Source organism: Curcuma longa, chromosome 21 (assembly GCF_044706935.1).
Source record: "Curcuma longa cultivar G26 ecotype Majalengka, Jawa Barat chromosome 21, ITB_CL_G26_1.1, whole genome shotgun sequence".
Lineage (NCBI taxonomy): Eukaryota > Viridiplantae > Streptophyta > Magnoliopsida > Zingiberales > Zingiberaceae > Curcuma > Curcuma longa.
In genome coordinates, this window is record NC_133881.1 from 3,472,807 (window position 1) to 3,487,066 (window position 14,260).

At 39.4% G+C, this 14,260-nt stretch overlaps 1 protein-coding gene across 1 annotated transcript; it reads right to left on the reverse strand.

The window, feature by feature from the left end:
• Positions 1 to 9,475: 9,475 nt before the first annotated feature.
• LOC141815639 (scarecrow-like protein 21) lies at positions 9,476 to 11,893 on the reverse strand. Its single transcript, XM_074703590.1, has one exon. The coding sequence runs from the start codon at positions 11,374 to 11,376 to the stop codon at positions 9,619 to 9,621; it is 1,758 nt and encodes a 585-aa protein (XP_074559691.1). The 5' UTR covers positions 11,377 to 11,893; the 3' UTR covers positions 9,476 to 9,618.
• Positions 11,894 to 14,260: the final 2,367 nt, after the last annotated feature.

The window sequence follows — 14,260 nt, forward strand, 5'->3', positions numbered from 1 at the left end:
TCTCTATTGGAGCAACACTCAGAGGAGCATGAAGAATCAAGGGATAACCGAAGCAATATCCCTTATCGCGGAGAGATCAGCATGATCGCGAGCGGCCCCACTGATGGGGATTCCAACCGGGCCTGCAAGGCTCATGGGCGGCGGTTAGAAGTAGTCAGCCTTGATAACGGTCGGGGATTACAGCATGGTCCGTCCATCTCTTTTGGACCTCAAGACTTGGATGGAGTCGTCATGTCACGTGATGACGCTTTAGTTATCCGGGTGATCATTGTCAACTATAACGTCGTCCGGGTGTTTGTTGAGACGGTGCTGTCCGCCACCAGCCCTAAATCAACCAGCAATATATAACAAGTGCACTGCTGCACTTTTCTAAGTGGCTTATTTGCTATCTGTAGTGCACAGCAGCCATGCGATTCATTGAAACTGCAGAAGAAAGACATCAAACCAAAGGATCCTAATTGAGTCTACAGGTCGTACAGAAAAGAAAAGAGATAATCTATCTAGCTAGCAAGATGGTTATTGTGCAATTAGTCAGCAAATTATTTGCTGAGGGTTTTCTTTGCCAGTTTAATTATATGTGCAAACTTTAATTTAATATTGCTTTCAAATGGCATGCCCTTGACTCTCCACTGCTCGACACCTAGCTTCTCTGAGCCCTATTTGATTCCGATATACATACTAATATTAATCTGGGAGATAGACGACCAATTGATGGTTCCATTTATTTTGTAAAGGAGCAGACGATGGTCCTTGCATGTTGATAGAAAATATTTGTATTTTTATATTATTATAGTAGTTTTAATCAAATCTAGTACCATTGAATTGAAAGCATCTTAATTTCCCTAACATTATTACAATTGAAATTATTTAAATTGCTATTAAAAGTATTTTAATTATAGTAATTTTGATTCAACCAAAATTAATTTTAATTAAATCTAAATATTGTTTATTAATATTAAATTGTTTTAATTAATATTAAAATATTTTTTTATTATAATTATTTAGTAAATTTGAGAATGTTAAAATTAAATTATGTTGATTAAAGTTGCTCTAATAATACTACAATTATTATTTTTAATAAAATAAATACCCCTTTTTAATTTTTATTTTTGGCCATGAAATTTATGGTGTGCACGTAACAGATAGGGATAATAATATATAAGTAGGATTTGAGTCCAAATCTATATACTTTGTATTGATCTCCATTTATTTTATCTATTCTCATCTCCATCCTTAACCCATCAGGTATTTAATTTTCATCCTCATTCTCATATCAAATGATCCAATATCTTCTATATTAATAATTTTTAGCATTTCATCCATCTATTATCATTCAAAAGATGAGAAGTCGAAAATAGAATTCAACAAAAATAGAATAAACATCTATAGGCTATTAAAGGAGAAGTCGAAAAGATGAAAAGATCAACTTTTTTTATATTTTTTTAAATTGATGATAGATGAAATTAAAAAATTAATAAATTTAAATAATATATATTATTTAATTTGATATTCGAGTGAGTATAAGTGACTGTATTAGACTTGTTTCTATATGTATTTAAAAATTTTCATATTTAATTATTTAATCAGATTAAAAAAAATCTCTTTATACTCACACTACAAGAAAAAATTTCCCGACGATTTTAAATTCGTTTAGCGGCGGTTTGGAACCGCCGCAAAATCATTTCTCGGCGGTTTACCAAACCGCCGCTGATACCGATGTCGTTAAACCATTTAGCGGCGGTTTTAGAGAACCGCTGGAATAACCGCCACTAAAGTAGATTTCCCGGCGGTTGTTTTTGCGGCGGTTCGAAATATTTCCCGGCGGTTGTTTTTGCGGCGGTTTGAAATATTTCCCGGCGGTTTATTTAGCGGCGGTTTAAAATAATTTCCCGGCGGTTCTTTTAACGGCGGTTAGGTATGATTTTCCGGAGGTTTTTTTTACGGCGGTTTAAAATAATTTCCCGGCGGTTCATTTACCGGCGGTTTGAAATTATTTCCCGGCGGTTTTCCAAAACCGCCGTGAAATGATTTCCCGGCGGTTTGCTAAAAGTGCCGCGAAATAATTTCCTGACAGTTTAAGCTTTTAGTATGCAATTACAGAATATTCAACCTGCGATTTTTATAAATAAATAAAAAAATTAAACAAAAAATTGTAATAAATAGAAAATTTTATTTGCATTAATTTCTTGCAAAACTAGTAAACAAATATGAGTCATTACACATGGAAGCAAAGTTGTCAGATGTCAAATACAGTGAATTTAGATTACAAAAAAATTGAAACTTTGTTTGATTACAAAAAAACTGAGAAATCTCTCTAGCTTTCTCAGATGTCAAATCCTAGAAAAAGATCAATCGCTTTTCCTTCATTGCTTTTTGAAAAGTAGTCATCTTTGGAGAGCTCTTCAAACTTGTAAAGTAGTCATGCCTGCACAAGTATAAAAAAAAATTAGAAGAGACAAATTATAACCTAAACTAGCATAAACGCAGGCGTTATGGGTAGGTTAACTTCACTATAAGTAGGTACTGAACAAAGCATAACACAAGAATTTAGGTGCTACTCTAAACAATAGAACATCCTGTATGAAGACAATGAAATTACAAGATAATCTATGGTAACACATAACACATAGACTAATGAAGATTAGAATTAGCAAAATTGACAGACCAATAACTGCAATGCCAATTCCAGGAAGAAGTGTAAGGTGGTAAGTATGCCAATTTTTGTTGACAGGACCAGTAAGTAATTGTTGCTTTGGAGCTTCAGCAGAAACAGAACTTGAAGACACAAAACTAGGGGAAGATGTTGGTGTGCGTGACCCTGAGGATATTTCTGCAGAACAATCAAGAAATTATAATTGCTCATAAAAACATTTTAGAACAAATGATACAAATAAATAAGGAAAAAAGATTCAACATATAAAAAAAACTTCTCAAATGCTAATTCTTGCTGACAACTAATTGATAAAGGAATATTGGAAAATAGAAGCAGCATAATCTTTCAAAAACCTCAAACATCAACTGATGAACTCCACATGTAACACATAGAATTACAATGAGACTGCAAGATAATCTATGGTAATAAACTGAAGACAACGAATAAGTCTATAGAAGAGGAGCTCTCCAATCATTGAAAAAAATCCTTCTTCAAAAGCTTTTTAAGCCTATATACTTTAAGCAAATCATAAAACTCTTTAGCTTTACCACTCGGACCCTCTTGTAAATGTGGCATTCTTCCTTCACATTCATTTAATGGATCATGCATTGTTGAATCTTGACTGACATTTGGTATAGGGAGTATGAAAGCATCTTGAATCATATCACGGATTGGATCTTCAGAATATTTAGTATGTTGTGTTTCATGCACATAACTAGAAGTCTCCCCTTCACCTCTCTCACCATGTAATAGCCAAACTGTATAACCCGGTGGAAAGGGCCTTAACAACAAGTGATCGTACACCTCTTCTCTAGTCTGGAATAGTCTGAATCCACAACGAGAACAAGGACACTTTATCCTATTATCGGATGATGCATTAGCAAATGCAAAGTCCAAAAATTTCAATAATCCATCTATATATTCAGGAGTATCTCGCGGCTTCAAAATCCAACTTTTGTCCATATCTAATTCAATAATAGATAATTAAATTAAAAGCACGCTATAGTAGGTGCTAAAAAAAGACCATTAAATAAGGCATAAAAAAAGGGGCAAAAGCAAGTTTACTACAAGTTCCAGAGTGAAAAGTGTTAACTTTAAGGCATAAATTACTGCAAGTTTCAATCATAGTAGATCATGTGATTCCTTTACATCAGACTCATACCATGTACAAATTTAAGTAGTGAATCATGTGATTCCAACAATTTGCATGAGAGGGCTTCTGGAAATGTTGATTGGCTACTAATTGTGGCTTCATTCAACACAAAAAGGTTGTAAATGACTACTGAAAAACTTTGAATGGTTGGAATACTTGGTTTAGTTGTGAGAACTGAGTGTAGAGTCAAATTAGGAATCCGTAGTTAGGGTGTTAGGATTTAAGGAAATAAAATTCCAAATAAACAACCTCAAATAGTTGGGACTCATGATTGCTTGTTGTTATTGGATTAAAATGGAGTGGTGATTAATGAATTGAACTGTAGTGAATTTTTGCTCCATACAAGAGTGTGGGAATGAGGTGGAACTAGTGGTTATAGCTAAGAGATAATTAAAAAGATATAATTTAACGAGATTGATCATATAGTCGCATCGTTCCTGTTTTCAGTTATATAGTTTTATCATTCCTATTCTCAATTATAGAATAACAAATGATAAATATGATGTTATAATTCAACTACAAAAAGAGTCGCCCTAATTACATTGGTGAGACTGCATATCTCCTTCCTAGACCTTATTTTTATTGAAGGGAGACTCATATCTTCATGACCATGTTGATTCATCAACACCCAACTACTAAAACTGGTTCCTTTGATAACCTAAACATGTGTGCCTACGACCAAGAATCATATCCCAGCAAGTGCATAGACACCATCATAAGATAGAAAGACACCAGCATATCTCCTTCCTAGCAAAATCAATATTTGAAAGAGAAAAAAATACCATAAGAAAAAAAGGCAACAAACTTTTTCTTTCATTCAATATCAGAGCAACAAGTGAGGGAAACATTGAAACGAATCATCTATATTAAATTCTACCAGGCAATCAAGGGAACAGGAAAAACTAAATTCGCTTCATAGATACCTCAAACTGCTATCTCTTTCAACCTCTGTGGAACCCGTTTCCTCCGCCGCCGGCAGCCCCTCGTTCTTCCCCTTCAAACTCGACCACAATTTCCTGCAAACCGAGAGTGCGGTGACTGCAAACCAAAGCCTTCGAGCTCCAAATCCTGGCGGGGCCGTCCAGATGAACCGAAACCTACTCCGAAGGCCAAGGTAGAGCAGCCCTATCCACCGCGGCTGCCACGAGCCTCGGCAAGCAATCGCAGGAAGCCTCGGCGGCAAGCAATCGCAGGAAGCCACGAGCCTCGGCAAGCAATCGTAGGAGCCACGAGCCTCGGCAAGCAATCGCAGGAAGGGTCGGCGGAGAGGAAGAGCAAAGGGTGGGTAGGGTTCGTACGCGAAGTGGCGTGAAGTGTGGCCGCAGCGTGAAGGGCGTGAGGTGTAGACCGCGGCGTGAGATTTAGACCGCGGTTCAACAGGGTGTGGGTAGGGTTCAAACGCGTTAAAAAAAGAAAATAACGGCGGTTATTGTAAACCGCCGCGAATTAAATTTTAAACCGTCGCGAATTACGTAAATCGCCGCAAATCAAATTTAAACCGCCGCGAATTAAATTTTAAACTGCCGCGAATCACTAAACCGCCGCAAATCAAATTTAAACCGCCGCTAATAATTTGGTTTTGCGGCGGTTACTTAAAACCGTCGGGAAAACATACAATAGCGGCGGTTTTAAAAACTGCCGCTAAATAACCGCCGCAAAATTGAGATTTTTTAGTAGTGTTTTTTTTTTGAACGGAGAGAATCAACTAGTGCGTGGACTTTGTTCGTAGCCGCCGAAATAGCAATCAATGGACGTGGAATGACAATAAGAAAAGTATCGTTCAATAAAAAAAAATAATAAATCTCAGTTAGTCTCATGGACTCAATCTTTAGAGGTGACTGATCCGGTTCCACGGAAGTTTCCTACCGACTACCAGGATAAATCTGGAAGCGCATACGACGGTCAATCCAGATGTCCAACATCCTTTGATTGTGTTTTTCATTATCCAATCGTTCAATAAGGATCAATATATCGTAGCTATATATTTCAATCACTCATTATCATAATTCAATTCTCTGTCTCATTTCTTATCTTTACATATTATAAATAAGATAGAACTTAACGTCCATCGTAAAAAAAATATTATCTCCATACGAACACAAACATAAATAATAATAATAACAATAATAATAATAATAATTACCTTTAATCTGAAATCCTTTTTTTTACTGCAATTAATTGAGTAACCGATTGGACAGTTTCGATGGTTACGTCGTCATATGTAAAGCCTGAAACACATTTCGATGGTTACGGTTGTGATATGTAAAGCATGAAGCACAATTCGATGGTTACGGTTTGTGATATGTAAAGCATGAATTTAAGCACATGGAGCACGAGGAGCTACGAACCTGGATCGTCCGTTGAATCTAGAAGACAATGCATCGCCGGTGCCGATGTGACTGGTATTAAGCATCCGCAACGCGCGTTAATCGCGCGTTAATAGGGTGATGTGGAAGAAAGAGGAAAGGACGTGGAAGAGTGAGAGAGGAGAGAGATATTTAACACGTTCAGAACATTGAACGTGTTAATCGGGACAGTGGGTGGGTTCCACGTTACGTGCGCGGTTGAATTTTTACACGGGGGTCGATCAGTTGATCGACCACATGTGGTGGTGGTCGATCAGGTGGTCGACCATGTGGTCGATCAGGTGGTCGACCACTACCATGTGGCCGACCAGTGGTCGACCACCAAAGTGACGTGGGCGTTATAACGGCACGTCTATTGGAGATGCTCTTAAACCTGCTTAATACCAAGTTTCTTGTCTGATTAAAAATATAAAAAAAAACTCCTAAAATGAGTTGGATAAAGGGCAAAACTCAAAAGGATTTTTTTCCTGTAAGGACATTTTTTTATTTATTATCAAAACACGTTCGATCTTTTTTAAATTATCTTTATTTTTCACGTTATCGTAACACTTATTATTTTATAATTATTATATATATATATATATTAATTGATTAGAAATAAATTATCTCTATAGTCACTCCTAAATTGCTCAAATAATAGTAAGAATTTAATCATGTACGTAAAGGTTAAATAAGACAATGATCAAAGCATGGCGAATATTAAGCAAGGCCTCCGTTGAGAAGAGACAAAGTGATGACTTTTTTTTTCCTATTTTTACTTTAATATCTCTTTTGAGATAAATAAATAAATTTTTTTTTTTTTTGCCTTATATTTGATCTTAGGATGATAATTTTATCAAAACTATCTAATATTCGAATGAAAGAGAAAATAATACAAGAATATTTTAGACCCGATTAAATAATTAGATAATCGAATATGAAAATTTTTGAATTCGAATACGGAGACGGATTTGATAGAATCTTATCTATATCCGAACCAAATATCTAATTAAATTATTATATATATAAATATAATTATATGTGGTAATAAAATATTTGAATAAAGTATGAATATTCGATCCTTTGAACGGGTATGGTGATGGAGATGGCAATGAAAATTAAATATCCGACATGTATGAAAATAGAATAATAAACGAAGAGGATTTTAAGCACGTTTTTTTTAACTGAATCGTTAAAGGTTTTTTTTTTAAACCACGTTTTTTTTATCATCAAAAGTTCATTCGATCCCACTTCTATATATTTTATTTTTTAAAGTTATCTTTACTTTTAATATTATTATAATAATTATGATTTTATAATTATTATAATATAATACTTTTGATAAAAATAAATTGTTTATGTGGTAGTCACTCCCAAACTACTCCTGTGGTACTCACTCCCAAACTGCTCGAACAATAGTGAGAATTTGGTCATGTACAAAGTGGAAAGGAAGATAAATAAGAGATGATTAGAGCATAGTAAAGATCGAGCAAGATCTCCATTCACCATAAGAAAACCATCGATTAACAATTGAATTAGTGACCAAATAAATTTTTAATGATTAATTAGCCATCAAATAAATTTTTGATCGCTAAATTAATGACCGAATAAATTAATGATTGAAAATTTATTCGGTGGCTAAATTAAAAATCAAATAAAATTCGATCACTAATTAATGAGTTTCTTCTGTATTTGATTTTGTTTAATTAATGTATGTGTATGTGCTAAATAGTTAGCAAGAGAATTAGATTATTTTATTTATCTACATATTGCTATTTATCTCTCTTTTTTAGTGATCGAATCACTTCCACTGCACCAATACACAGACAGCAGTAGAAGATTGGATCAAGAAGGTAGTAGTAGAAGATTGGATCAAAAGGCAATAGACTAGTCGATGTAATAGTTCATGTTTTATGTTGTCTCATTCATTAGCTCATCTTTATATTTTTCCTGAATTTTTAAAATCGTATGATTTTGATTATCAGAAGACTCAAGATCTTACAGTTATTATCAATAGAATTTTTTCCTCTAAATCCGCATTGATTTTGAAATTTATTTTATATTAGTACAACTAAAATAATATGTGCCTATGCTTGTTGGATTAATGGATTAATCTAAATGGATCTAAAATATATTGGATTAATGAGTTAATCTAATATAAATTTGAGTTTAAATAAAGCCATGATTTTAATACCCACGTTTGTATTTTTTTTTTATCATGAAAATGTGATGGGCTATGTGATACTCTAATTTTGTTCATGAGAGACGACGATTGTGCTCGTGTGGATACCATAGAGACACGGTCACACTAATCATGCTTAAATCGACTTTACTCTCTGGATTCACAAAGATTCTGCATATTAAGAGGTAATATTCTACACAATATTTTATTCGATCGAATTCGCATAGATCTCTGGTAGGTTCCATTTTTCGCTGTGCTTGTGTTTATTTTACGTATTAGAACCTGACATAAGTATAACAGCATCCTCGGACATTAAAGGAGGCAACATTCTCGAACACTAAGTAGGGTCGCAACTCCAAGCACTGATCTATGCACAACGGCTTTCCTCTTGGGATCCGAAAAGTCGTCTAAGATTTGTTCTTCGAACAATTAACATTCCTTCAGGACAACTTAACAGTGCTCAGGTAGATTGATATTCGAGTTCAATTCTAGGTTATCGGACAGATAAGCGTCGTCTATATGGAGATTCTCTTCAACGGTTGTTACCCCTCATTCTGCTAACTTCCCCACAAAAGGATAGTAGGTGAGTACGTGGCAGTCGACGTGGAGGTTTCCCCAATGATTATCCCCTAACCGCCTTTTGGAAAGAAAGCAAGCGAACGTCTGCAATCCACCGGGGCATCCATCCTTAGAGGTACGACTTAGAGGATGACACTCCTTTGTCCCTTAACCAATTTTTTTAAAAGAGGCCCGCATCTAAAAATAAAGTATTGAAATTCATTTTTGATGAGTTATATAATAGTCAACGAAGGTAAACAAGAAGATATGATTTTATTTTCACACTGGATTGAAGATTTTAAACGTCCTATTAATTATCAATCTATCTTAATCTCAAGTAAAAGTTATTACAGAAGAAGAGAGAAACTGAATAATATGAAAATTTTCACGTATTAATAACTACTTTTTCATATACTAAAACACAAACAGATGGCGACAAGAACAAGTGAACAACGCAATAAAAAAACACCCATAAGTGAAGTATGCAGACCTGCCCATATCTTTCAGTTCCCGAACGTAAAGGGATACATGTAAAATGAAATAAAAGTAAAATTGAAGAATATGACGTCATAAATAGCTTACTCTAATTATTATCCATTACAAAGAGGAATTAATAATAGATTGGAAAATAAATATGATTCAATATTAAACAATGCGGTCCGGTCCGGTCCATATTGGATCATGCCCTTTAGTCACATAATTAATTATGATTAATTTTCACTGCAATCTAGCACCACGTGGATGCTACCGTGAGAATCCGCCCCTTCCATGAGAACCCGATCCGGTTCTCCTCCACTGCAACGGAGAACCCCGGGTTGGGCCGGATTGATTCGAATCGAGCTTTGACCGGTTGGACCACGGCTGGACCGAGCCGGGAGGGTTTGAAGCCGGCCATGCCCATTCGGGCCCGCCACTTGCCGAATACCTCGCACCGTTCGACACGGTCGGCGCCCTCCCTCGCCACCGAGTTCACCGCGCGCCGCCCCAGCCCAGCCTCGAGGCGGGCCCGGCTGGCGCTGTCGCGAGCGGCGGTGATGTCCAGCGACTCCAGCAGCACACCGTAATGAGCACATGCGGCGGCGAAGCGGCCCGCGAAGGCGGCGGTGTTAGTGTTGATCTCCTGCTCCACGAGCGCGACGACGCGCGGGCGGAGGGCGCGCACGCTCCTGAGGAGCTCGTCGCGGGGGTTGGACGGAGAAACACTCTCGTCGGGGACCCGGGCGAGGGCGAACGCGAAGTTGACCGCTAGGGCTTCCCCCGCCTCGCACCCCAGCGCGGCGGGGTCGAACTCGGCCACCGCCGCGCGGTGGACGACGTCGAAGCGGACGGCGAGGCAGTGCTGCTTAGCTAGCTTCTCGATGCGGTCGCCGACGCTTCTTAGAGCTCCGTCGATGTCGTTGCTGGCGAAGAGGGAGGCGCGATCAGCGACGGCGGTGATGCGGAGTGATGGGGGCGGCGCAGCCGGGTGGAGGCGCTGTCGGTCGACGAGGGCGTAGATGAGGGCAGCGTACTGGTCTCCATGCGAAACCTGGAAATCGACGATGTGGATCTTGGGTTGATCCTTGGTGGCCTCCAAAATCGCCAAATTGGCGGCCATGAGGCCGATCTTGAAGCAAGGAGATACCTCGTAGAGCATCTGGGAAGCTGCGAAGTAGTCCGCGCCGCAAACTTCCGCAGCTGGCGGAAAAGAGCTGACAGCTGGGACCGGCTTCAAGCGAGCAAACAGTACGGAGACCATCATCGCCATGAGCCGCTGCTCTGGGTCACCTCTGTAGTTCGCGGCGCTCTTCAGGACAGCAAGGTTCGCGATGGCCATGTTGATGTTACCGTCGGCGACGGCGTTTGCGGTGTCAAGGAGCATCTGCCGCAAAAAAGCCCCAGCAGGGATCGCGGAGGCCAGCGATGATGGAGGCGAGCTCGAAGCAGAGGATGACACGGTGGATGAGGAAGAGTTCGTCGGCGATGTGGAGAACTGGTTCGCGCCTGACACGCTCGGCACAGACGACGGCACCGGCGCAGCTATAAGTTGCTGCATCGTCTCGCTCCACTCGGAGGTCGTCACGGCGGATCCAGAAGCACTCACCACGTCCTCCTCGTCGTCGTCCTCCATGAGAAGCCGCCGCTCCAGTTCCTGAAGACCGTCCCGCAGCGCAGATGAGGGACCGATCTCCGTTCTCGCGGCAGAGAACGGCGCCTCCTGCCGGCGAAACGACCCGGATGCCATCAAATTCAAGGAAGCCGGAGAGGCAGACGAGCCCGAAAAGGGTTCTTGAGGCGGAGGCGTCGAAAGATACGGAGAAACAGAAGACGCAAGTGTCCTCTGTTTCACATAGCGAAGGAACAACGCCTGCTGCATCAGCTGTTGCTGCTGCAGCTGTGACCTCTCCATATCCGACAGCGGCCGCTTCCTCAGGCCGCCACTTCCAGTCTCCAGCGCCTGAATCCTAAAGCCGACCTCTCGCCCTGGGAAACCAGTACTCGCCATGTTTCCCTGCGCCACTGGAACGCCCGGAGAAGGAGAAGAAGACGACGAATAAAGATAAAAGAAATCTAAAAAGAGCGACTCATATCAACATGACAGCCTTCTTTTCCAACCCCTGAAACAGAGTAATCTCCGTCTCTCCCTCATTTTATTACGTCTAAAAACTGAAAATCGAGGAGAAAGGCGAAGACATATCTCGCCAGATTGATACGCCAATTAGTAATTAATTATTGAGGGGAGAGAAAGAGAGAGATTGAGGGTGAAGCGACGCTGGCGAAGTGTTGTCCACACGCGGAGCAGATGCTCTGTTGCCCCTTCAGCGCCTAATTGGACGCCGTCGAACGCTGCGAGTGCTCTGTTCCTGACGCAGACCACGACGTCGTCCGCCACCGGGACACTCGCCCGGCGAAGGACCGAGTTCACCGAGTCGCGGGCGGCGCGGCAGGACGCCGAACCTAAGTCGCTTCGTCCGCGCCACGTGTGAGACGGAAAGCGAAATCCCAGCGGGTTCGGCGCCGATCGTTGGCGACTCCGTGGGCCCGACGGCGATGTTCCTCCCTCTGCGATTAGGATCACCGCACAGCGTTTCGAGCAAATCGAGTACCGGAAATGCTTCCGGTAACGTCGGAAGAGTGGGCCTGGAGACTTCGGTGGCTCCTGAATCGATGATTGGTGTCCTTGTGCAGACAGTGCGTGGTTGTAGAAGAACCTAAATAAAGGGGCGTGGCATTGAATGGCGCATAGTGGTATCCACTCTCTGTGGATCACAAAGAATCTTAAACTAGATTTTATTATGCCCGAAAAAACGAAATAAATATTAATAAATTCCGATTTATACAATAAAAAGTATGAGTAATTAAAGGGAAAGGAAAACATGAATTATGGGTGCAGTCCAATCGATTAGGCATACCAACTAGTTACCGACTTCAACAAATTATGATCTAATTTATTAAATTTCTTATATTTTTTTCAATCAAATCAGATTCACATTTTTGTTACCACGTCAGTCAAATCTACGACAGCCACTGTTTTATTTATATATTTATTATTAATGTTTTTTTTATAACAATGATCAAAAGTGCCCCATTTTTAGTTCTCATATGATTTATGATTCTTTTTCACAATTATTTTTTCAGCTATAATTTAAATACTCTCTCAGAATGATTTGTTCATAATTCAAGAAAAATGGATATAATTGCATTAGTTGTCCATTTAACGACACTCGAAATGGGGATGCCCATTTCTAATAATGTTTCAAAATAAGAAATAAGTAATCATTAATTTAAAATAAATCATAAATTTAGACAAATCATTTATTATGATTGATATATTTTATTATGATTTTTTATCTATTTATTATTATTATAAATATAGTTGCCCTTATAATTTCAATAAGATTATGCTACCATCATTCATTATTCAACAAAAGCATATTAAAACTAATATCATATCTACAAAAATATAATTCAATAAAAATAGAATAAATATTTATAGACTATGAGGGTAAAAGCTGAGAAGGAGAAGATCGCATTTATATTCTCATTTTTTTCTTTAATTATCATTGGTGTGTGTGTGTATATATATTATTTAATCTAGCTAGTTTTCAAGTCGGATATGGATAGTTTTATTAGATCCGTCTCCATATACATATCTGAAAATTCTCATACCCGAATACCTAATTATTTAATTAGATCTAAAAAAATTTCTTCATACCCTTTTCAATTTTGGTCGGATCGGGCTTTGAAAAAATATCATCCCTAACAGTAAAATGAGTGATCCAATAAAAATATGATAATTATATCCATATTAAAAGAAAGACAAAGAAGTGGTCCCTTGAAGTGGACTCAAAGAGCTAATGCTACTTCAAATTTAATATAGGATGTTTCTGTTGAGATCGCTTCGTGGACATGTCACCGGGCACTCAGCACCGAGGTTGACTGTGCAAGGAGGAAGAGGACGGTGATCTCCAGGACTCTGCAAGCAACACCAAGGTGAGAAGGAAGACCAGGATTGCCCTGACTTGACCCCTTCAACACTCGAGTCAGTCACCAGAAAAAGAGAAAATGTAATTGAAGGAGTGTGATATATGAAGGCGTATGTATGCATATACCTGTATATGTACTAGATAGAGATTATATAGGCGAGAGTAGTGAGAGAATCATACAGTTATGTATTATCGTTAATTAAAGAGAATATCCATGTTCAGAGATTTTGTCAGAAAATATATCTCATCAAAGTGTAGAAAATATCTCGTCATTGTCATAATAACATGAAGTCGTATCATTCAGAACCATACCGTGATAACAGGGGGCAGGTGATCATGTCACATAATTTCTCCTAATTTTTTGGTGGTGATTTGACTGACTAATAAAGACAGGAGGAGGAATCAGTTTGATGTAGGGCTAGACTAGCCGGTGGAGAAGTTAGCCCTGAGTAGGGCTGAGCAGGGATCGGGCACGGCCGAGTGGAATCCTGGCAGGGCTGAGTGAAGTCTGAGCTTGGCCTCAATATAAAGGTAGTGCTCTCGATGAATCGGGAGCTAGGGCTCTTGCTCTTGGTATGGTGCTCGAATGTCATGGTTGTGTCAGCCAAGCTGGGGTTCAAGCTCCCGAGCAAGCTAGGTGAGTGGTCGAGCCGGGAGTCGGGCAGAGCATGGCTGAATTAGGTGTCGGGCTCCCGAGTGGGTGAGTCAGTAGCGGCTTCCGAGTGGTGGGTGAGTGGCGGCCCTCAAGTGGTGGGTGAGTGGCCGAGTCAGACTTCCTAGTGGGGCGAATGTAAGGTCAAGTCAATCTTCTATACGACTTATCTCGGACTTAGACTGGTAGTCTTTACCCATAGTTATAGGATTATTCCATTTCATCCCTTGAATTTTTCCCTTTAAGAGCAC

Excerpts from the sequence above, each read along its gene's own strand:
- LOC141815639 (XM_074703590.1), bottom strand. The coding sequence starts at position 11,376 with ATGGCGAGTACTGGTTTCCCAGGGCGAGAGGTCGGCTTTAGGATTCAG.